General features: G+C 37.2%; 2 protein-coding genes across 8 annotated transcripts in view; one reads left to right on the top strand and one right to left on the bottom strand.

Moving 5' to 3' along the window:
- LOC123774794 (serine-rich adhesin for platelets) overlaps positions 1–3,230 on the top strand; it is a 226,400-nt gene extending 223,170 nt beyond the window's left edge. For both annotated transcript variants that reach the window (XM_045769406.2, XM_069310765.1), the window contains one exon: positions 3,132–3,230. The gene's annotated coding sequence lies outside the window, so the exon portion shown is untranslated. The remainder of the gene's footprint in view (positions 1–3,131) is intronic.
- An 8,943-nt stretch (positions 3,231–12,173) lies between these two features.
- Positions 12,174–25,791, bottom strand: part of LOC123774796 (proton-coupled zinc antiporter SLC30A2) — a 106,091-nt gene continuing 92,473 nt past the window's right edge. For all 6 annotated transcript variants that reach the window (XM_069310762.1, XM_045769410.2, XM_069310763.1 and 3 more), the window contains 5 exons: positions 25,546–25,708; positions 22,788–22,941; positions 20,806–21,046; positions 19,218–19,458; positions 12,174–16,180 (listed from right to left, as the gene is read on the bottom strand). In XM_069310762.1, coding sequence (XP_069166863.1) covers positions 16,032–16,180; positions 19,218–19,458; positions 20,806–21,046; positions 22,788–22,941; positions 25,546–25,708 — 948 coding nt within the window. In that variant the 3' untranslated portion in view covers positions 12,174–16,031. The remainder of the gene's footprint in view (positions 16,181–19,217; positions 19,459–20,805; positions 21,047–22,787; positions 22,942–25,545; positions 25,709–25,791) is intronic.

Raw genomic sequence — 25,791 nt, 5'->3', positions numbered from 1 at the left:
CCGTATTGTTATGATCGCCGTCTGATAAGTCCTTTCTGGCCTCAAGAGTCATTTTTACCCACCTAGAAAGATTGCAGATGGCCAAAGCAGTTATTTAAGTTAAGAAGGGACAAGTCTTAAACAGAATTTTGCATAATATTTGACTGTAAAGGGGTAAATTGAGGTAGATTGAAAAACAAAATGGTGAACCGGGCAGGCGGTACTCACAATTAGGCGAGTACACTTGGGAACTTTTAAAGTGCAACCAAACATGCTTTAGGCTCTCACAACAAGAGGTGAGTGGTGGTGGCTCAGGTGCTCAGCCAATCAGAGCACCTAAGGAGGGAGGGCAGGAGTGAGAGGGGGGAGGTATGTGGAAGTTTGGTGACAGTTGTGTGTAGTTTGTTCATCTTCATTGTAAGTTTCATGGCTTGGTGTGCATTTCCCTAGTAAGTTTAATTAGGGAAAAATTCAGGCGTTTGATTTTTTAAATCAACTTTTTAAATGTTGAGTTGTTAAAGCCTCAAAGTGCATGGAGTTGGTTTGGGAGTATGGCATCCTCATGCTGTTGCGTGCTCGCGTGAGGTAGCAAAGGTGATGTAAAGTTGTGGGGTGTACATGCTTGGGACGTCCTCTCTCGGGATGGCTGGTGTTAGACCTGTGTGTTTGTCGGTTGTTGAAAAGCCGTCATCCTTTGCTGTTGTGGTATTGATTTTACATTGTTCATCTTGTAATTAATACTGTAGTGCGGTATCTAGGGCTACCATTTGTAGGTTTAAAATGTCTAATACAAACAGTTGTCCAATGAGTTTTAATAGGAAATATCATCCACCAAGCACCATTGTACAATTATATTAATTGATAGTATATGGTTTGTGCAGAACTGCTTAGAATGATCTTTAACACTTGGCTATATTGGTCATGTCAAATACCTGCACGGTGAATGCTCAAAGACCCTTTCTTTATTCAGTGTTGTCACATACCTCATGGGGGTATGGATAGGCAAACACTCATTCGGTTAAACTTGCCTTGTAGTACTTTCAGAGCTCAGTAATTTGGAATCTGGTTAGCACTTTCCAAATAAATTGACCTTTAAAGTGAATTCCTATTTAGGTTTAAAACATTATACCGAATGAGAAAGTCGGATTATATAGCCGAACACCAGAAATGTTGTTATTCAATTTGGTTGCCTAAAGCACATTCAAGGACTACACATTACATGGCATTCCAGGATTCCTCTATACCTTGCCCTATGCTGTAAACATTGCCACAACCCTGTGTTTTATTGATTTAAATGGCCACAGGGAGGCATACAACACTGCAGATTATGATGTCATTAGTTATCCACTGTGCTGACAAGTGGGCTGACTGATGTTCGTTGACACCTGTATCGTGCTTCAATTTAATCGCCAGGAGATCACCCTCTCACTAGACTCGTCTGTAGGAAGTACAGTATAGTATGTCAAATTACCTTGGATCATAAATAGCATAAGATTTGGGGGTAGGAGAGGGTTGCAGTGTTTGTCATGGCTCTCAGTTGTTCCTGGTATTAGGCAATTTAGTTCTGGAATCATTTTTGTTGGCCAATGTTAAACTTTTTCGAAAGTAGATGTTTTTCTGAAAGGGAAGGGGGAGGGGAACCTCTATGCTTGGATACAGTTATCTAAGTGAATACTTAGATTTATACAGTAGAATAACTACCTTCTTTTCCTTAGTCAAAAAGGTTGCTTGTTTATTTCTAGGGACTTGTATTTTCTTTTATTTTTAACTGCAGCAACTTTCAGTGAATGATAGATTCTTACTGAAAGGACCTTTACTTCATTGTTGTTGCTTTATGGTCATCTCATTGTGCACAGGGATTCCGCGAAGCTTTTGGGGTTAGTCTTTGACACTCGTTTGTCTTGGTCAGCCCATATCTCTTGCCTCCGAGTTGAATGCTCTAAGGCCCTTAACCTCCTTAAGGTTTTGTCCCATACTTCTTGGGGAGCGGATAGGCACTTTGGTGCCTTCTTTTGGTAATTACCTTACCTTCATTGTTGTTTCATTTTAATGTGGTAGTTGTGATATGGATTGTTCTGGCTCACGTGCAAGGTCTTGGATTTTTTTCTGTTTTATATTAAGAAATTGCCAGTCTTGTTACTATTTGTAGAGTTAGAGATCTGCATTAAGGCCTCAATATTATATTCTTTATTTTTTTTATAACATGTTATCAGCAATTTTTGTGGTTGGTAATATTTAGATTAATGTCAGTGATGTATATGACAAGGGTTAAGACCTTGTGGTATGACAGTATTTTTCCCCAGTCATTTCTTTAACAAATGAAAGGGTCCTCATAACCATTCTTTTGTCCTTTCTACCATGTACCTGTTTGTTGCTTCTTGGTCTTTCATTTGGTACTTTGGGTATTAAAACAATGGGCTTTGGTAATGTTGCAATTACCATTTCTAAAAAAAATGAGCAGGTTCATTAGGCAGGGTTTGTTTTTAGCAAACAGTTTTACAAAAAAAAATTCCATTCCTTCAGGACCTTGCAGATGTTAGGTCAAACTAATTGACAGTAATCTGTTGTGCCCTTTCAAACGATGGTTTTAATCTAGGTAAAATAGTTCAGAATATTTGAAGTTTGGCAGACAAATCATTTAAGAGCATTGATTAAATTTAAGTTACCAAAGACTTTGTGAAAACCATGTTGTATAGATGCTTCAGTGTCACTTTTCTAATGTTTTGCAAATTTAACAATGATCTTTAGTTAATTTAATTATAATTTGTACAAAGCTTAGGTGTTGCATAGCTTTAAATTTACTTTCAAATATGAAAACTAATATTGACTAAAGTTTCTTCCACTTTAATATTTCAGACTAATTTGCAATATTTGTTAGGTTATGTAAATTGAATAGGTAGTCCACTTTTACATTTTTTCAATGCATTTTGCATGCACCTATGTAACAAGTTACAAATAGGTGTAAATTTTACCAAGTATTTATTTTCAAAGTAAAAAAATTTCAGATGTTTAAACATTGCATCAATAGTAGTAAACAATAATTTCCAGCATAATTTCAGGATAAGGTATATAAAGTAGTTTCATTAAAATTTTTATTTAATAAGTTTTACATATAGTATTCAGAATATATCTAATATTTATTACTGTTTCAGGTTGTGGGACAGATGCTCGTAGATGAACAGAAGATCCAAAAGGCCAAGACAACTCCAGAGACAATCACCTGTAAAAGAAAAATAAACATTAAACAGGGACACTACTTTTATTATCACCAATGCCTAATAATAAGCCAAAAAAATCCTAACACCCAATCTTTTAAGATTGGCTCAGCAAGGCCTATCCCTTCCTCTGATTTTAGTGCAGAGCTTGTTCCCTGAATGGGTGCATTACATCCACCACTTTAGTGCCATCAACACATTGTACATATGCTTTACTGGAAGCACTGTACAATGCATGCCAGGCACTAAAGTTTTAGATGCATCCACCCATTCAGCAAACAAGCCCTGTGAGAATTAACAATGTAACCATTGTTAAGGGTCCCTAAACCTATGCAAATCTAGTCCATCTATTAGATGGGTAGTAGAGCAAAGATCTGAAAAAGCCAGGGAAATCTGCAAGACTGCCTGGTCCCCTTTTATGAAATGGGGTAGGATCAGTACAAACTGCATCATCCCCTGTGGGTTGTAACAGGACATGGTTACACACCTATAAATGGACTAGATAAGAGAATTAAGATTAGGTCATTGATATAGCTAAAACATCAAATTCAAACTCACCCACTTTTGTAGATTTCCTTTTGCAGAGTAAAGGAGCCTCACTCCAAGCCAGTCCATGCATCATAATCACTTTCACCTGAAAGGTATTTCAACAAATTAATTTCAGATTTAAAGCCAATCTTGCTTTACTTTTCAAATTAGCATTCAGTACTTTACAAATTCAGATGGAAAAATTTTCTTTAAGGAATTTACCTTTCCTACATATTCTAGTAGCAGTAGTAAAGATCTAATTTAGCAATATAAATATATGCCATCAATTTGCCAAGTTTCAGTAAATGTCATTTGAAAAACTATCCACAACTGCACTTCAATGGCAATTTACATTTATCTTTAGCCAATGCTATATTGTTTAAGTTATTACTATTTTTTTACTTTTATGCAAATCTATTCAGATTAACCTTTACTACAACTCACCTGATTCTGTTTAAGCAACTGACAGAGGGACTTCTGGACTTTCCAAACCACATTCTGGGAAACTATATAAATTTAAAACCAAGCTAAAGTAAACATTGAATATTTTTTTTTCCTTTCAAGGGAAAAATACCATCACTTAGAACAAAACTTCCTGCCATTAACTTTATTTGACTCATGATTACCCTTAACAGTTATACATTTGTAGATTAAAGCTTATTTAACAAACATTTAATGTTAACTAAAGATTTACATTTCATTAAAATTATTAATAAAACACCCTCAACTATGCTGTTTAAGATCTAATGCCCCACATTACAATTTTCACAATTTCAACATGCCATTCTATTCAATACATTCCTGAAAGGACAAAACTTGCAGATATGGTACCCACTAGCCTAAGCCTAGACTTCCATACCCTAATATTTAATAGGTTTTTAGCAATTAACTACTTACTGTAGATCTGCAAGTATTTTCCTGCAGCTCTTTGTTGCCAGGACCTTCCACAACCTGTCATGTTAATAGTAAATATTACTAAAAAGTTATTTGCATAGCAATGTTATTTTGTTCATACCTGTACCACCAGTTTAACAGTTGCCGTTTTAAATGGCACACCAAGTATCTTTTTGTCCCATCTTTAATTACAAACAAAGCTATAGTCATTTCAAGTCAACATCTGGAACATTACAAACAAACTTTAATTTAACAACCATGTATAGCATTTGAATAAAAGAAATACAAAATTTATATATACAAATTATTCTTTTGCAACCACTGCTTACTACTAGGGGGACAAATTTATTCTGTTGAATTATGTACCAAGCTTTTTAGTCTGAAAATTCATAATTAACCCAACTATACTACCAAGACAATGTGTTTTACTAAATTTAGTAATATTTTTACACTAGCAACTATACAAGGCCATATTCTCTCCAGTTCTGCACACACTTCTGCAGGTGTAAGGTTCTATCTCCCCCATCTGCAGCACTTATGACCACACTTGGTCTTTATTATAAATTTCTTTATGAACCTGATACAGTACTGTTAATGGATTAAATGTTTTGTGGGAACAATTTAGCTACGGTTCTGCCAAAGGAATGATTAACACCATGCAAGCCAACTAATATTAAAGTTAGAAATATTTATTAAAAGCAGAAGTTTTTATCATATGGGATGTTATTTTAGAAGAATGGGTGGTGTGGTGGTTATGTTATGGTTGAGTAACATGGTACAAGAGGGCAAGTAGTTGCTGAGCAAGTATGCCAATTTCAATTTCTAGCAAACTGGCAGATACAGCAGAAGTGCACACTTTACTGCCATTAGAATCCATGCAGAAAGTTCCTACTTGAGAGTTACTGGCCACCATTCACTAATGACTAGGGGAAGTTAGCTCAGAGCATCTTTGATGTGCTTTGATGGTAACAAAAATGTTGCCCTCTTCAAAAGAGAAGCTTGTCTACAGCATTTAGTTTTTAATTAACTATGTAAGGGGGAGATTCTGAATAGCAAGTGCCAATAGGCACTGCCACTGGCTTATGGCGCAAGATTCTGTAGCAATAGAACTATAAGCCACACTTTCTCCCCCCCCCCCTTCCTCCCAACTGTTCAGTGTCAAAAGGGAGGGGGGGGGTGTCCATTTACTGTACCACTTACATTTTAGTGTGGGCTTCATCCACTATTCTGATGTTAGCTGGAACATTTGTGCCAGCTGCTGGTTTGAAAGGGAGGCATACCATGTGCCAATTCAGGAAGCTTTCCACGTTCCTCACTGCATGTCAGCTCAGGACCTCACTACCATGTTGGGAGGCAGTTGAAGACTAACCAATCAACATCCCAGGCTGGAGAGCAGTGCCAGCTCGGGGAGAATTTACCACCTGCAAAAAAATTTAATACTCTTAACAATCTACAACATCTATCTCATCTTTACCTAGCCCCCAAACCTTACATTTGTCAGCATTAAACTGCATCTGGTAGTTTTAACCATTTCAAAACTATATAGGGCATCGGTATTTTTTATTTGCCAATTCTGCAACTATTGCAGTCTAAACCATAATCTTGCGAATAACCGAGGTCCAAGGAGAGCTTTTAGGTACTACTTACAACACTTCCCCCAACTTAACCCCATTTATACTAATTTCCTTTGGTATAGCCATGACCTAATCAACTTCAGTCAGCATTCCCAATGATCCGAGCCCCTATCAATTTTACGCCACTATCAAAATCTCTGCTGAAGCCAAGGAACAAAATCACAAACCTTATCACCATTTCCTCAACTATGCAACCTAATCCATGAACATTTAGTAATAAAACTATGCGATTCATGTATCTAGTCATGTTTCTCAAAAAGAGTAGAGAAATGGCACTTGCAATGTTAGATTCTAGTAACTTTCCTCACAATAGACTTAGCTAATTGGTCACTAACTTAAGCGTTAAAGTTAACTCAAACTTTTCCTTTAAAACTTGCTATATTAGGAACTTTCCACGACCGGCCTTTACCTGACATAATTAAATAGGGTAAAAACGGTATATTAAATGCAGTAAAACTACGGTAAATTCAATACGGTAAATTACTACGGTAAAATACGGTAATATGATAAACTTGCATTCTTTAAGCATGGGCTGCATAGTAAGTGAACTAAACTAAATGTTAAGCACCCTGGCAAACCACTTCGTTCTATTCAATTTCTTTATTTAATCACTTTGTCCGGCTAGAATTTTTAGATTAGATTAAAGGAACACCCTCCCTGGTAACGGCTGAACTAGTTAACCAAATACAAATATTTAGGTAAAATGCTTTCATAAAACCCGTCTACTTCCCCCACCAGTAGACTTGTTCAGCTAAAGGCATAATGCAATGTTCCACTTTAGTAAATAAAGACAAAAAAAACACTACCCCATCTGTGTAGTTACCGGTTACCTGACATTCTACGCTTAAAATAACCCATCTATTCCCCATAATTGTTCGATATAACTTACCTCTCACCCGCTGGTCGAGTACACAGCAGTATATATCCTCCTCCATCACTCACCGCGTGGACACTATTTCACTCTGGCCGCAAATTGCCTCAAATCACCTACGTTGTCCATAAACATATATAGAAGAGCAACTGACCGTAACACCCGTATAACGATCATCACATAACGTGGGAACATTAGTAGTACTGCTGTCAAAACATAGATGGCGCCAGGACAAACGGTAATTCCTATGGACTCGCCTAGTTATGCGTAGGGAATTGAGCTTCAGCTGTTTGGTCCCGCCCCTCAGCTGTATTCACCTAGTTTGTGCTTGCAGGGGTTGAGCTTTGGTTCTTTGGTCCCGACTCTCAACCGTCAATCAACAGGTGTACAGGTTCCTGAGCCTATTGGGCTCTATCACATCTACATTTGAAATTGTGTATGGAGTCAGCCTCCACCACATCACTGCTTAATACATTCCATTTGTTAACTACTCTGACACTGAAAAAATTCTTTCTAATATCTCTGTGGCTCATTTGGGTACTAAGTTCCCCTTGTTCGTGTTCCACCCGTGTTAAAGAGCTGTCTTTGTAACTATCAAAATGCATATATCTTTGCTTTCACTTCAGTTATATTTATGACAAGGGATTTAAAATTTGCCTATATTTTTGCTTCTCTGATGACATTAAAAACTTTCGTTTATTACAGTATCTACATAAAATTAACATTTCTCTTCATTAGGTTGTAGTTCTCATCAATAGGGAGAGCGTCGGTAAAAAAAAAATTTTTTAAATATAAATATCTTTTCCTCTCTCAATAATATGCCCGAAACGCTATGCGTACTAGTGGCTTTAGGTATTGTATGTACTAGCTCTATCTATAAATCCAATATTATGTTTGTAAATCGACTATTTATGTACTTTCCTGAATAAAATGAACTTTACTAATATCTAATCTCTGTGACTAAAACGTAAGAACGACTTTATCTATGCCTTTTTGATAACATATACAATTATAAGCTTTATTAGTGAATCTCTATTAATTAAACAATATATCAGAGAGTGTGTAAGGTTCGGTGTTCCATGTGCAAAGAGACATGGGAGATTTTACATCAGTACAGTAAATGTTTTAAGTAGCGAACGCATGCTAACGAATAACGATTAGTACTATAGACCAACACTATTGTTCTATGAAGTCGATTTCACTTCCAGACATGTATTTTTCAATAAGTCTTAAATATTTTCTGGCTAGTTATGTTAGATATTATTAGAAATACGTATTCTACTTGTTAATATAATAAACTAAATTTGCGATCATTTAAGGAGAGAAGTGCGACGACTGGATCACTGTGTACAGAAGGTTGATATGCCAACAAACACTTTCCAGACAACAATATATCTTGGATAAGTCGCTCCACAACATTGACACCTGGACCGTTGACTTCCTATGAGGCTACATATTTACTTATTTCATAATGGAAGTATATTATTTTATATGCAGGCAATGAGTCACAATAACGTGGCTGAAGTATGTTGACCAGACCACACACTAGAAATTGAAGGGACGACGACGTTTCGGTCCGTCCTGGACCATTCTCAAGTCGATTGTGATGAGGAGGTAGGGACAGGCAATAAATAGGCAAGAGAGAGCTGAGGAGGAAAGTCAGGTGTAGGGGATAGTAGTAATGAGAACTGCAGCAGGCCTATTGGCTCATACGTGGCAGCTCCTATTATAACCACCGAAAGAGATAGTAATAGGAATAAGAAGAGGATAGCAAGGGAGCGTAGGAGAAGACAATGAACAGAAAAAGGGAGAAGAGAGAAAGAAAAGGAAAGAAAAAGAAAGAAATGGAAGGGGGAAAGCTTATGTTAAGTCACGTTTGTTTGAAAGATTAGAGCATATGAGTATATACTGTGAAAGGGAAGAGTCCACAGCAACAAAGCCAGGACTCAAGTTCATGTTGGGTACATTGTGTATAAGAGCCGATTCTACAAGACGGCGTCTGTGTAGAGTAGAGGCAGGAAAGATTATTTTGGAGGAAGACCAATCAATGGGATGATTAGAATCCCTCACATGGCAGAAGAGAGCATTGTTAGTGTCTGCAGACTTAACACTTCTCTTGTGTTCTTTAAGTCTGTCATTCAGTGTACAGCCAGTTTCGCCAAAGTATTGGAGAGGACAAGATGAACAGGAAATAGAGTAGACACCAGCAGCATTAGAAGCAGGAGGAGCAGTGTGAACTAGATTGCTACGAAGTGTGTTAGTTTGTCGAAAGGCGAGTTTAATGTCAAGAGGACGAAAGGTATTGGTAAAAGTTTTGAGTTCAGATATGAAGGGAAGGCATAGTACAGTGCTACTAGTGTTGGAAGCAGGTTTAGGATGAAAGAAATTTCGTTTAGCTTGAGAGTAGGCACAGTTGATGAAATGCAAAGGATAACCAAGGCGAGAGAATGATTTGTAGATACAGGCAATTTCAGAATCAAGAAACTGAGGGTCGCTGAACTGAAGAAACTTTTTCTGTTCATTGTCTTCTCCTACGCTCCCTTGCAGTTCGCTCTCTCAAGTAGGTGACCTCAGCATTAAAATTCACGTGCGTGTCCAGGATGATTCCTAGATACTGATAGGTGTCGACCCATTCAATTGGTTGACCCTGTACTGTGAGTTGGATGTTGGGCTTCGCTATTTTTATGGGCATGGCCTTTGGCTTTGAGGGGTTGAGTTTGATCCCAATCTGTTTTGCCTCTTTACTGATGCAGTCTAAGCATTTGGGTGCAAGGCGCGCCGCATCCCTTCCTTTTATGATGACAAAGTCGTCCGCGTAGTTTAGCAGCCTGCAGTGATGTGGAAGTTTCAACCTCATTATTCTTTCCATTAAACAGTTGAAGAGAAGAGGGCTGAGAATACCTCCTTGCGGTGTACCATTTTCATGTCTTTTGTACTCAGGGACTGTGCCATGAAGTTTTACTCTTATTTCTCTGTTTGAGACAGTTTTTGGTCCAGGAGAGCAGGTTGCCTCTGACCTCTTTGTCAATGAGGCAGCAGAGAATAGCTGGGGCGCTAGCCAGTTAAAAGGCTTTTTCGAGGTCCAGGAATATCAGCATTCCTGGTCTGTCATTCAAGTGGGCTAACAGAGTTGTAATACATTCCACTGTGCCAACCCCTCTTCTATAGGCATACATATAATGGTGCAGTTTAGTAATTTTCCACTCCAGTCTGTTGAGTGCCATTCTGTCAGCCGTCTTGGCTACACAGCTTTGGAGAGAGATGGGCCTGGGATTAGCTGGATCTTTGGGTTTTGGGATCGGCACTATGTCTGCTCTATTCCAAGCAGAAGGTCTAGTTTGAGAAGTCCAGGCTAAATTAATAACCTTAGGTATGCAGCGTCTCCCTCTGGGCCGAGGTTTCTAATAATTTTATAGGTTATTTTGTCGGCTCCAGGGGATGTATCCTTGGAGTTTTTCTTAGCCCGATTGAGCTCATCCAGTGTGAAGGGTGCATTAGTGTCAGAGACTTCTTCACATGCTGTAAGGATTCTGTGCCACCTTTCTTTCTCTAGTCCGGTCTGTACTGCTAATACATCTGGTGGAAGTTGAAACTATGCACTCGAAGGTAGGTAGGTAGGTTTAGATTCGCTACTCAGAACGATAAGTTCCAGTAGCACGGGCTATGGTGAGCCCGTAAAGGGCTCACCATAGGTTAGTTCACAATCAGGCTAGTACACAATCCTTAGGGGTGACCTGGGTACCCGCAATAGGTCTTGTGGACCACTCAAACCCTCCCAGAACCACAAAGCAAGTATTTAACCAGGCTAGTTCAATGTAATTACAGTATAACTGGGAACTAAGATTCTGCAGGGCAGCCTCTGGTTTCTCCTCAGACCTGTGCAACATTGTTAGTGCCCACTTGTGGAGCTAATGGGTGGTTTTATAGCCCTTTTTGAAAGTTTGAGACTAGGTTAACACTATAGTAGGGCTGTCCTACCGATGGAGTAGAGACTTTGTACTGTAAAGTCTTGCGAAGAGTTGACCAGGCATGCTTATCACCCATAATTATAAAGCTTCAGTGGCACTACTAAATGCAAGATACAAAGTTATTGTTGTATGGAGAAGGGAGGGGTATGTCGGTCTAGTTTGGAGCTAGATTCTAGTGTCTATGAACACCTCCAAACTATACCCAATCATCTGGGTTGTGGTTGTGTCCTGGGGTAGAGGAGTGTCACAGGCCACTCTGTCTGCTATAGGGCCACACGCAGCATTATGCACACTTAACCCAACCTTCGAGTCGTCAAGGCAAATCTTAAATAATGGTAGTTTTCTCCCCCAAAAGGGGGAGGGGGGAGGGAGACATAACAAAGAGGAAAGGGAGAGGGATCCTCTACATACAGCTAAACTTCGAGACCAACCTGGAACTGGATACCAAAAGTGAGGTAAAAAACAGTGGTGTGTTTTTTTCTCATCGTCACTTTTATAACCAGCAGGCAACCAAATCCGGCTGCTGATTGGTTCACATCATCTCTAAAACTCACCCCATTGGTTAACATTTTGCGAGTCTGAAGTGTCAATTATCAATGGCCAAAAGCCACTCCTTTTTCATCCAAGCAGCAGGGAGACCTGCTGCTTGGGTATCGGCTTCTCCGTATTAACCTACCCTGGCTTTGCGCCCTGGAGAGGTCACTTGACCGACAACCAGAGCGCAACTCCATAGCCTCTTGAGACTGATGGATACCTACTACTTTGTACCATCACCACATTGATGGAACACGTTGACAAGGCCTGGCATTTTGTGGTTTGTGTTGAAAATAATTTTAGTTCACAATTTCATAACTTGTTTTTAAATAGCAGTGTGGATGGTTTGAAGGTGGTCAAAAGGTCAGTTTTGTGTACTAGTTTTGCTTCACTACTCTAGTTCAAATAAAATATGATTTATACAAGCAATATAAAGTATTTACTCAAATAATTTAACACTTGTATATACAGCATTTCAAAATCCTTGTTTTTAATACTTAAAATTAATAAATACCAGTAAAATGTAAATATTCTTACCCAAAAAAAAGTCTTTACATTTAGAATTTTTTTATTAATGATTCCATTTGGTTTAAAATATAAAATATGATGATAAACTGTAAATTACAATACATATTTACAAAATGTAAAGCTTTCCATATTCCTTCACAACAAAAATTTGCTTTATTTCCATATTACAATGATACTCAGTTGCTTCAATTTGTTAGCAAGTAACACATCAAATGCTTATGCATTACGGTACAGGTACTGATATTTCTACAAAAAGAACTGAAGCAACACTGAATGCGGAAGAATTATAAAACATACATAATGACAATATCTTTAGCAACTATTTACCCGAAATAGAATTATGAATTGATATGTTAAACAGTTTGGGGGATAATTGAGTGCATAAAGTATCCCCCCATTCCAGTGATTTTTACTGGCATTCTATTCTCACTACATAAAACACTATTTCATAAATTTACAACACTATCTCCAGAAGTGAAGTACTCAAGTCTCTACTTCGTGAGACTCTTCATTATTCAAAAACACTAACTTCACTACAAAAGTAGTTTTCTTTCACATTAGCAATTGTCACATGCAAATTAACATCTCTTACAACATCAAAAGCAACATTGCCAGCATGGAAATGTGTTCATGAACCAATCATAGGTACAAATATGGTTGGACACCAGACACTTGGTTCACACTTCACCTTCACTTCATCTGCCAAATATTCCCATTCATACCGAGTGATATTCTCACCAATCAACAAATGGTTTGGTTTCTCATGTGAAGTGACATGCATCTCTATATGGAGCACACTACAGTATTTTTGTCTCAATCTTTTACAGGTCTTGAATCTTACCGTGTGTGACAATCTCTATTTTGGCCAAAATACACCTAATCCCTTGCAATTTCCTGATTTATGCAATTACCGGGTAAATACCATCACACTGATGTGATTACCACATGAATACCACCAGATTGATGTAATTGCCATATGGTTGTCATCAGACTGATGAGATTACCATATAAATACTAGTATTAAAGTGCATGCTCTTGTAGTGGACACCCAAAGGTAATAATGCCAGTACTGTGGAGTGAGAATATTTCAGAATATACAGAGGCAGCAATCAACAATGCCATGTGTAATAAAAATGTATAATACAGTATTAGCAATTAGTTGTGACAATTCTCCAAAATCAAGTCTTTACTTAATAATGGTTGTCTGAACCATTCTCACTTTATAATGTACAGTACATTGGAAATTTGATACAGTACATTGGAAATTTTAAAATGCTTCTAGAGAAAACCTAAAAAAGAATAAAGAGTCTTGCACTTTTTTTTAATAGTGTTTGTGTTGCATAAAATTGTAAATGCACAAGCACCATATTGCCGCAACTAAATAAAACATCCGAAAGCTACCCAAACGTTGTCTTTACTGTGCCGGCAACCAAAACAATTTAAAAATTGCATTTCCTTAGATTGAGCTATTTTGTAAGCAGTATTGCTGCTAGATAGTGGTGTTTCCACAGCACTGTCTACCTCCTTAAGCAATATCTACATCAAATCTCCACTATCAAGGGTCTACTGCAACTAAAGGTCCTATTTCAACTCTTTACTTAACACATCCTCTACTGTGTTTTAGTTACTACAAAAGCATTTGTATGAAAAGTACCCACACCACTTGAAAATTGCTACCTCAACTACACTAAGTATATCTTAATCTATCAATATAAATGGTCTATTTTCAATATAAAAGTATTATTTCGACTGCATGTCCTACTTCACTAATTGCTTTTTTTTAATAGTACAACCAAAAATGAACTATTGAGCACATACGGGGTAGAAGAGGGGTCGATCAAATCTTCTGCCTTGGTCAGTCAGTCAGTGCTTTGTTTGGGACAAATATGTCATACACGCAAATGTTTATTTCGTGAAAGCGGAGCATATGATGATGACCATTCACCATTGATGATGATTTCAGTGATATACACGTGGAGATATGTAGTATTCTGATGATCTTTAGTGTACATATGGATAATGTTACAAGAGTTCAAAGTTAGAGCATTAGTGTGTAATGAGAATCAAAAGTAGCATGTCAAATTTGATATGTAAATACAGTATGGCACACTTTCTAGTAAAGAATAATAGGTTGAATCATTAAAATGAAATTACAAGCGCAGTTTGAGAGCAACGAGATAAAAGTGTGATGTAATTACAATGAAAGTCTTCACAAGGAAGAAAAAAAATCCTGTAGAAAATGAGGTTATACAGCTATACGTTGAAGTGATTGTTGAATTATGACAACCCTCAAGTACAAGCACGAGTGCAAAAATAGAGTAGTACAGTATACTGTAATCACAAAATTTTACAAGATATTTAACATAGGTAATGAGTAATTTGAGAAGTTTGCAGGGTATCAATTTAACAGAATATTGCATGGAGATATGTGGACATGAAAGTATGACTATGGATGTGTTTTACAAAAAAGAATAGTGATTATGAGAAATCTGGAGGTCTAGAGATTATCTGGAAAATGTTCCAAGCAGGTATTATCCAATCCCAGGAAAGTCAGATACAGTCTAGGGGTAGTCATGATAATTCTGCACTGTGTGAAAGGGGAGAAGAGAGAGAGAAAAAAAAACCATTCCTCTTGAATAATTGATACAACTTGGTACAACAGTTGAGAATGTTTAACATTATGCTTTGTTTTACATGACAAACACAAGTGTATCAAATCTGAGGAAATCTAGCTCGGAAAATGTGCCATTGTATACAAATCTTATCCCTAAAAACTACAATAAATGAATTGTGTACACAAGAAGTTAAACAAGACAAATGGGGTTCAGTCACTCTTAAAGAGTACCTTGTATAAACAGAATATTGGCATCTAAGTGTTTTATTAGAACTGGCAAAAGGAGGAAAGAGCAAAGTACAGTACAGAGTAGCAAATGATGTGATTTGCAGTTTGTTTGAAGGTTTGCAGTTATGATTTAAAAACATATACATCATAATTTAAAATATTTAATTCTTTTAACTACTTAATTCATGCCATGTACAAAGAAGTAGAATGTGTGTGATCCAAAGATGTGTTCAGTATTTAAAAATTAAATTGTCAAAACCCATTTTTGTGCTAAAATTTAGGCCTTAGGCCAGGTACTGGAACCAATTATTCGGCACCATTTTTGTCCCCACAGAACATGAATCAAGCTTTATAACCAGGTCCCTAATTAGCAGTAAGTGCATAGAAGCAACAGCGAAAGAACGAACGGTGTTCCACCCTGTCCAGGATTCGATTCCAGATTCTCTTGCACATGTGCAGACCTATTTGTATTACATAGTAGAAGCACCTGTTGAGGCATTAAAATTTTCATCTACAAAGTTAGAAAAATTTGAAAAACAAAAAACAAAAATATATATATGCTGTATATATACATATATTCATAAAATCTTAAAATATAACTACTGTACAGTACTCATATTAAACTTTTAAAATATTTGCAAGCAAATCAACTTAATTTGTAATATAAATATATAAAAAATATAAAATAATCGAGAACTGATTAAATAAGATGAAAAAGCTATTCATTTATAATGCAGCATTTCTATAACATTTCAGAGAATCTTTTATAAATCCCTATTTTCAATAGGTATTCATAAAGTTAAATACCGACTGAAAAAATAAACCAATAAACCACTCTTCAAGCAGTAACACTAGCACACTATAAACCCAACTTGGCCACAGTGCATAAATTATATTCACATCTTTTAGACTAACATTATACAAAAATCATACAACTCTGATCTACAACCGATATAGGAATACAGTACTGTATACAACTTTTTTTTTTTAACTAATTAAGTAAACAAAATGCGCACATTCCCTAATATCTGGTGCCTCTCATCTAGAGAGTGGTTGGCACTGTTGGCAGTTGTCCATAAGCTGTGGTTGGTATTGCTCAACTTGGATAGTTGTGTGGAAAATGTGGTGACGGGTCCTTATAACGCGTTGGGCATCTCTTAACACAACCTCTGGGTCACTACCAGGACCTAAGAACACAAGCACAAAATAAAAGGCATGTTTTTATGCAATATTCTCTTAAAGCATTACACACAGTATCCACTCAATTTAACGGCCTCTTTCATACCGATCTGCCGGTAATAACGACCGGTTTGGGAGACCGGTATTTAGAGCCTCATACATACAAATACACAAAAGTAACTAGTTAAATGTTGAAACACTAAATTACAAGAAAATACTTATTATTTGTAGGTAAAGTCTTGTTGGCAAAAGGTTTATTAAATCCTACAGAGGCATCAGGATCTGATTAAGTTACCCATCATTCCTAAAGGAGGATACCTGCTGGATAGTGTCAAAGAGCTAAAGAGACCACTAGTAATGATTCCCAACACCTAAAACAGTACTGTAGATACCCAAGTTGGCATGCAGAAGATGGAAAAGTTCCTAGAGACCACAGAAGCCACCAATACGGGAGCAGAAAGGCACAAGCAGTCACCAAAATTATTGGATTCACTGATGATATTATTGAAGATTTTAGTCATACAATGACAGTATATCAAAAGTTTCTGATCATGAAAATCAGGACATTCAACCAGGAGAAAGATCACCAAGCAGAACAAATAATTATAACATTAAGAATCCATGAAGTGCCAATCCATCAAGAATCCAATCCATTAAGTGCCAATTAAATAATATGGTATGGCCAAGAAGTAATGGAGCCAAGAACACTTCTCCTGTCCTAAATGCAACATATCCCCATGCAAAAAGGCATAATGATATCGTGTAATTTGTAATTGGTGGTAGCCAGTCATCTACCTTTCCAACAGGTAAGGATAACTTTTTGAATGACAGGGTCAAATTGGAATAGGGAATGGGTTTTGGGGACAAGATGCAAACAAATGAGTTTCCTTAGTGGCAGCATTTGCAAGGTCATTGGAAGCCACATTAACATGACTGCATATCCAGACAATTTGACAATTTTATACCTGCTATTCCAATCATTATTGGGCAAAAAGATTTACAAGACGGTAAGCAACAATAACCATTACAAATACACAAAAAGTAATTATCAAAAGAAAGCATCAAGCGGTGATATATGAAAAGTAACTATACCAGAGCAAATAAAATGGCATAAAGTTACACAGTAAAATTATTTGCCTCAAAGTAGTATATAAAAGTCCTATAAGGGCAAAATAACAGAAGCTAATACTGTCATCAGAATGCAGCCATCCATAAAAAGTAAATGTAAAATGTTAATTTTTCTTGAAAACACTAACAGACATTTCAGGACAGTCGGGAAGTCCTTACCGCACAGGTTAGGACTTTGTAAAATCAAAGATGAGGACTTGCCAAGTGGCAGTTTATTCACAAGAGACTGGAACACATTGCAAATATTAATACAAAATAAACTTCAAGTGTGGCAGTCTTGTAGTAAAAGATTCCAAATCAGAGTACAGGGTTTGGAACTGGTAAGATGGCTCAAATGTCAAACAATTGTTAGAAGCCAATATCAGAGTCTGCACACCGTATTGAAGACAACACGAGACGATTCATACATGAAGTTGAACCTGACAAACATGTGCTTGGTGAATTCATTGTGCATATATAATGGACATGTAATATCCAAGATGGACAGTGTCAAATACCACCAAGAGCCTTGCAGTGTCAAAACTAAATTGTGAATGGATAAGTATTCAAGGCACATCTCAGAAGGACATCCCATACTCATTGCAATCTACTGATGTCCACAGCTACACTTAAAAGAAATAATTCATATATGAAAGATTACAATCCTGTATGAAGGGAATCTTGCATCCAACCAACACACAAGACTTTTTCAGCCATTCACTTATTACTGGCCACTCAAACTTTCCCAAAAATGCTAGAAAACTACAGTATAACTTAAAAATGAATGATGTATGAGATGGTGTAGCAAGTCTACAGAATAGAATAAAACAACTATTCTAGATAACAGAATAAGGGGTCCTGATAATACAGTCGGGTTCATTCTTGACTTGCAATTGAGAATGCTAGGTTTGAAGTCCGGGCAGGACAGATGGTTGGGTGCATTCCCTATCACCTAATGCCCCTGTCCATGAAGCAGTAAATAGGTACCCAGGAGTCAGGAGAAGGTGGCATCCTTCCCAGGATGCCACCTTCTTGTAGGGTGGCATCCTGGGAAGGTCAGTAATTTGACCCTGGGGGGGGGGGGGGGGATATCTCAATATAAGCCTAACATGTACTGTATGTTTAAACTGGCTGCCTGTCCCCCGACACAATGAATTATTATTATTAACTATTAAAGCCTAGTGCCTCAGATCTGTCCCTTTTTTTATATACTAGGGAAAATGAAAATGTCTGCCTTTTTCTAGATTCCCAAGAAATAGCTTGTCTAGAGTATTTCATTAAACATTAATATTAACATTATATGTTATACCTATGATGTAATAGGTACCCAGCTTCTTGTAGGGTTGCATCCTGGGAAGGGTCAACAATGCGACTCTTGGGGGGGGGGGGGGGGGGGATGAGACTTCGATAAAAGCCTACCATGTACAGTATGTACAAACTGGCTGCCTGTTTGAGTCTGAGACAAAAACAACTAGTCTGAGGAAGCAGGGAGACCTCTAGCTAGATGTCTAGAATTACTAAGAAATTACTGTAACAAAGAGGTGGCATATTAACAAGTTTTCAAATCCTATTGAAATTAGACCCATGTTACACGAGCACTACCACAAGCATAAGGTTTGTATTTACAAATATAGAAAGTGTTATAAAATTGACAGTGTTCTGCACGTTCTAACTTATCCTCAAGGCAACAAATACAGTATTTGTAGAATTAACCGAAATTCACACAAAGGATTACGAGAATAAAATTTTAACTCGTTAAAATGATTTTTAAATCTCATATCCAGGGACTTTGTGCCTCTATTGTGAAAGGGACAATCATGCTGATGTCTTACAATTTTTCAAGCATACACAAAGGTTTATGATAAAAAATAATCATGCAAAAACTACATGGTATCCTTAAAAGGAACACCTTGTTAAATAATTATAATGAATACTTACTGATTGCTAAATGCACAGAGCATGCATTTTTATCCAGAGTAAGTGCCCAAACATGTAGCGAGTGAACCATCTTCACACCAGGTAGTGCCGTTAGGTTTGAACAAACTTGTGCATAGTCGATCCCTGGTGGCATGCCTTCCATCAAAACAGTACCCAGATCCTTCAGGATTGGTATTGTTGTTATCATCACCAGGATGGAGAAGAGGAAGGTGCAGATAGGGTCTGCTATTTTATACTGTGGCTGTAGGAGAAAAAATATTTTGTAAGGATGCATGCTTGTATTTTCCTACTTATCCAAGCCTACCTTTAAACAAAAACATTTCTGTAATATACAGTGCAAGATGCTGATAGGCACATACAAGGAGGACAGGGAATGCCTCCATCAAATAAAAGGAAACACAATGATAGGACAATGGCAGAAAATAGCAATAAAAGAGCCACGGGGAAATAAGGAAGTATTTATTTGGGCTACATGGAGTAAACATGTGGGATGATCTAGAGGTAGACACACTTGAACCCACCACCATCCAGGTCTCGTAATAATCTTCTGCCTTATAATGAAGTACAAGTACTAAAATACCAGGAGTGACAAAATGCATTAGATACCCGACAACTAAGATATGGTTGGGAACATTTAGACAGGACAAATTTTATAACGGAAGCGGCATACACGTACAGTACATAAGCAAGCAAGTCGTGCTTGACAAACCTGTTCAATTATATGAAAGTCTTCAAGCTAGGATATAAGAGAAGGGGGCTGGGTGGATTGCTCCTTCCTAGACTGTGAATAAATATTTAACTGAACTGGATAAATTTGTTTACAAACAAGAAATGGGGGAGGCAAATAACTGCCAAGTTAGTGTAACTACATAGCACTTGTAAGGGATATGAAGGCAAGGTGCCGAGATACGAGAATGGGGCAAAGATACAGTACATTGCCTTAGACCATTGGATGTCGAATACCGACTCCACAAGAATCAAGAAAATTACTCTACCGACCAGCCCGAGTGGTTGGAGACAGGGTAATACAAAATTAAATATCAAAGTGAAGGGAAGCAGAAAACAGGGTCACAAGCAGCTTAGTTCTTCATGTACTCTTTCTGATCTATGTCAACAACCTTCCCGAGGACACAAGACCTAATACAACAAATTTTGCACATGAAAAATTGATGAAAACAGTAGGGACTGAAGAAGACTGAAATGATCTAAGTAGCAAAAATATGTAGGTTAGATGAATTCAATTCACAGTCTTGAAAGTAGATGGAGTATTGTACAGAACTACATATATCGGTAAGAAAATAAAGGTAAAAATGTGAAAACACCAAAGTATACATTTCTTTCTTTTAATTACTGTAGTTGAATTTAATTTAAATTTGATTTTCTACTACCCTTGCTAAAAACAATTTCTTTTACTTAGAAGAAACAATTTTACTTTTCTTTTACTTGCTAGAGCAATTAGTAAATCTCTCCACTAGCATCATTACCAATAAATATACTGAAAGTCAAACAATTCAATGTAGTACAATATCTTCAAAAGTTGGTAGTAAAAAAAAAAACAAAAAAAAAAAAAAACTAAGTCAATACTTACATAAAATCTAATAATATATGCAGCAATTAAAACACCAACACTTTGTATTAAATCTCCCAATACATGAATGAAGGCTGCTCTGACATTAACATTTGTGGAGGATGGTGCATTCTGCTCAGCGGGAGTGCTATTTCCACCGGACCTGGAGCTATGATTTTGTCCTCCGTGACTGTGGCCGTGACTCCGTCCTCCATGGCTGTGGCCATGTTCCCCTCCACCAACATGAAGGACAACGCCAAGGCTGAAAAGTAATAAGTAGATCATTTGCAACAACCAAAATGTTTGTGAAAAAATACTGGTCTAAGAAAAGTCTAATATATTATGAATATCTTCTAGACTTTAGTGCAGTTCTCCAATTCTTTTCCAGCAGTATACAAATGCTGTCCTCGGTAGTTAATGGAACAAAGATCCATAATCATGACGTGCTGTAAATTATTCTGTGTAACTTTAACCCATTATGATATTGTTAAAGCTTACGATAATTTGCCACAAACATCAAGAAGCCAATAATATCAGTACTAGACAACAAGATTGCTTCATCAAAGCCAATCAAGAGGTATCCCCAGGTCGTCATATATCAAAATATGGCAAAAGTGGTGTAAGGAGTACAGGGAGGTGGTGGTGGTGTGATGGTAGTGGTACTTGCCTACTAGTGACAAAAAGAAAGTGAGATATATTCCTATGTCCTGCCTCCTAGCCTTTAGTAAATGTATTTTTTTAACCCTTCAATGTGCCTATCAACCAGGGTTGATTTTAGGTCTAGCACAAGATTTAAAAAAATACAAAATAATATTCCGCCATGGAACCAAAATTCAGAGCGAGTGATGACACATACAGCGTCATTAATTAAACAATTTGTAAAAATTCCATTTATTGTCCAAATACTATGGGATTTGTTTTAAAATGTGTGACAATGTCTGCCCATTCTCTTTATACCCCACGTGGCTTCCTGACCCCGCTGTGTAGGCACCCACCCATGCTAGAGGCTCAGTGTTCTTGTGATCTCGTTCATGACAGTCGCATCCTCTCCTGGAGTCGAAAAGTTCCCCATTCCGGTTATTTTATCTTGGGTATTTGTTGTTACTGGCTTTATAAACACCGCAAATTGACTTCAAGATGGATAGTGATCAAGAACAGAGCCAATCTATGATAAAAGCAGTGAAGCATTTATGCCTTTACAGCATTCTATTGCAAACAATTTGATACCAAATTGAACCACGTTGCACGAAAATTGAGGCGAGAAACTGAAAAAAAAAGAGTTCAAATATTTTAATGTGGGTGTTGTGGGTGTGCGGATGGGTGCTCGCTCTCAGGTAACGCTTGGCCAATTTTCGGGTTTGATGTGGGTGGCGTCCTAGACCTTTTGACCTTAAAAGCATATATCCACTCAGAAAATTCTATTGCGAACAATTTGATACCAAAATGTATGATGTAGCCCGAAAATTGAGGTGAAAAAATGAAAAAAGTATAAACATTCTAGTGCAGGTGCACGCTCACAGGAAACGTTTGGAAAACCTTGGGGTATGTGGGAGGCCACTAGCCGACCCAGCGAGTGTTATCATTTTTAGATGCATTTTCTGGGCCATATTTTGTTTTGGGTGCAAAAAGGCATTGTCATATGAAACAGGTGCACAATGCAGGGGTTAATATCTCCTGATGTTCAAATTGTCTTGTATTTGCAACATGTTTGTATGAGCAGCCATGCTTATGGTATTATAACCATGACCTTATAACTCCCTTCTTCATTTGTAAATGATTTTTTTTTCCCCCACCAAACACATTTTGAAAGTTTCAAGCAGTTATGCAATGGCATTCTATAGATATCTACACAAGACACACACAGAAAGGGGGTGGAGGTTGGGGGGAGTGTTTGGTTGAGGGGTTCGGGGGGCGGGTGGTCGAGGGATGGGTGGTCGAGGGTTCGAGGGGTGGGTGGTTGAAAAGGCAAATGGGTAAGGATTCTTGCTGACCGACCAACTTACATGATATTAATAACAACACCTAGAGCCGACACAATGATCATAGTATCCGCTTCAACTTCAAATTCCATGGAGATGACACGTTGAATGGCTGCATAAACTAGAATGCCTGTGATGACCCAGATGATCAACACACTGATTACAGCACCTAACACCTCTGTAAAGAAAAAAATTAATTAATGCTCCAAATGCCTCTACAAAACATATACCACACTGGTATAAGTGATGATATAATTTTGGATAATTTCTTATTCTTTACAATCCATTCCATGTAAATGTACTGTATATGTAATATTTTTCACTTTAATGGCATGAAAAGCAGCTATTCAACTTTTAAATCATGCTTATCTATAGGTCAAATCAAAAATTACTTTACATTTCTGAATAAAAGGGTGCAATTTGACCATTTTTTGTGTGTTGAGATAGCATTAGTCCTAAGTGACTACCATGAGACAGAATCTGTATTTGGTAAACTAAGATTAATATTGGTCTAAAAGTTTTGAAAGAACTATTGTTTCTCTACATTTAAAACACCGAAGTTGATAAATGAGTGCTTATTTTTGTGCAATATTAAAACAAAATTGGCTTGCCCTGTTGAGCTTGTAAAAGCAAATCAAGTTCTTATAAAAATATTACACAATGTTTCTTGTCTTTATGATCAAGACACGCAGAAAACATGCTTGTATATTTTGTAATCCTTAAATTGCGCCTATCATCATAAGTGCCACTAACTGGGTGCATAAAAAAATAATTTAGTTTTCTGTTATGTGAGGTAACTTATTCACCCCTCCACCGTAACCAATACTGCATATAGGCCTACAATGTAATATGAACACCTATATTCAACAATATGTAAACCTAACCCTGGCACAGCTCACAGGAAGCACATTGCAATCAACTCCTTTGCTGCTTCAGTATTCTGCTTGTTCAGAGATGGATTTATACTGGTAGGAAAGCCCAAATTGTGGTCTGACAATAATTGTAGGCCCCTATATTATATAATAATCTCATTACATTAGTAAGACCTTTAAATAATGGCAGGATTTTCTTACATGGGTTTAGAACCTCCACTATGTCTCTGTTATTTTAGATTCAGCTACTCTGGACAAAAAGTTCCAAGTAGCACGGGCTATAGTGAGCCCATAGTGGACTTACCTGGCACAAAAGCGCGGCTTTACGTACCTGTCCATTACATCTATATTGACCTATTATATCTACATTATCATCATGGGTATAAAAACCAGACCATAATAATGACAATTAACATTGATAATTACTGCATTATGCCATGGATCAACATATGATAACAGCACTTTAAGGATTAAATTTTGTAGGGATACAATGAGTAAATAAATTAAATTCTCATTGTGTTGTTATAACAGCTGACCTTTCTGCACTGGAAACATTTCATCTTGTATTTTTTTCAAAGTGGTGAATTCTAGGACAGCACCATTCACTAGAATTATTTAGCTCATGTTGTGAAAAGTATCTAAATATTGTCCCTACATTCAAAGATAAAACCAAAATGTAAAATATCACTGGAAATACCCGTCTCACTCCAGCCTAAATATGCAATGTAAGATTACATAGCATGAAGCACAAATTAATTAGGATATTAATGAACTGCTGTGGAGTCTTTGAGGCATTATATAAGAGAAATGGTGTTTTTTCTGGTCTTGGGTTAGGCTGGTGCTAATGGCTGGTCACGCCAGAGATTAACACCTCCAGTGAGGTCTGGGATGCTCATGTGCGAATGTGGAGATTATTGGTGCCACTTCCAATGAGATTAATGGGAGAAGATGAACAGAGTTCAATTGGTCTAGATTAGTAAGCAGAATTAGGACCAAGGATAGCCAATATCTTTCCCAGAAGCAGATAAATGCAAGGAGAGTTATTCTGGAACAATTCGTCTGTGAATGTAGAAATCTCTCACATTGAGGAGATATTGTCCACACCAAACCTTGTTCACATCAAGTTAATGGAACTCGCATACTTAGTAATCAAGTCGCTGATGTATGAATCAAGTTCACTTTCTACCAATGATAAGTTTAGTCAATGGAAACTAAACACGCCTCCCACCTTTAATAAAGTTTTACCACACAGTTGTGTCCCCCAGCTACAAGCTGTATTCCTGAGCCCTTCCAGAATTAATAGCCTGGTCATTTAGCTACTGTGAGAAGTATTAATTTTATGAATTTAGAGAAAAATATGGGCAAGTCCCAAAAATATGATGGTAAAATGTTTAAAATACTACCCTGGTATATTAGTTACACATCACCAAGGGAAAGCATATAGAAGACACAAAGGAAATGAGGACAATTGAGGTCCTTCCAGTTAAATCTGGTTACATACAGTAAATATAAATTTAATGTAGGCTATTGAATCTATTTCTGCTACTCATATTTAGCTAAATATTGCAAGATCCAGTCTGACATGGGCTCTCCAAGAACACAACCCCCCCCCCCTTCCTTGAACAAATTGGAAGTGCACTGTACCCTAGCTTGTGAATGGACCACTTTGCCCTCTGAAAACTTGGAATGGATAGTCTTTGTTTTACAGTGCTTCCAAGTACTGTACCTTAGACCAAGCAGATGCATGATGGTTCTACTGTGCCAATACCGGTATAACTCATGGCATTCAAAATGTACAAGTAAAAACTAATGTTTGCAAATACTGTACTGTAATTTAAAAAATCATTTATATAAATACTGTACCAAATATCAAATTGCACTCAGTAGAGCAAATTTATTTAAAAACTTACCTGCCCTGTGATATCCAAAGTTCATCTTTTTTGAAGCAGGTTGCATGGCAAGGTATATTGCCACCAAGGATACAATGAAAGATGTCAGGTCACTGAGTAAGTGAGCCGCATCAGACATAATAGCAATACTATTAGCCATGTACCCTCCTACAGCTTCAGCAATCTGTTGGTGTATAACAACTCTCAAACTTGGTCCTTTAAATTTATATATACAGTATATAAAAAAAAAGTTTACAGTGGTAAACT

This window comes from Procambarus clarkii, chromosome 68 (genome assembly GCF_040958095.1).
Source record: "Procambarus clarkii isolate CNS0578487 chromosome 68, FALCON_Pclarkii_2.0, whole genome shotgun sequence".
Classification (NCBI taxonomy): domain Eukaryota; kingdom Metazoa; phylum Arthropoda; class Malacostraca; order Decapoda; family Cambaridae; genus Procambarus; species Procambarus clarkii.
This window is presented reverse-complemented; position numbering and strand designations above follow the sequence as displayed.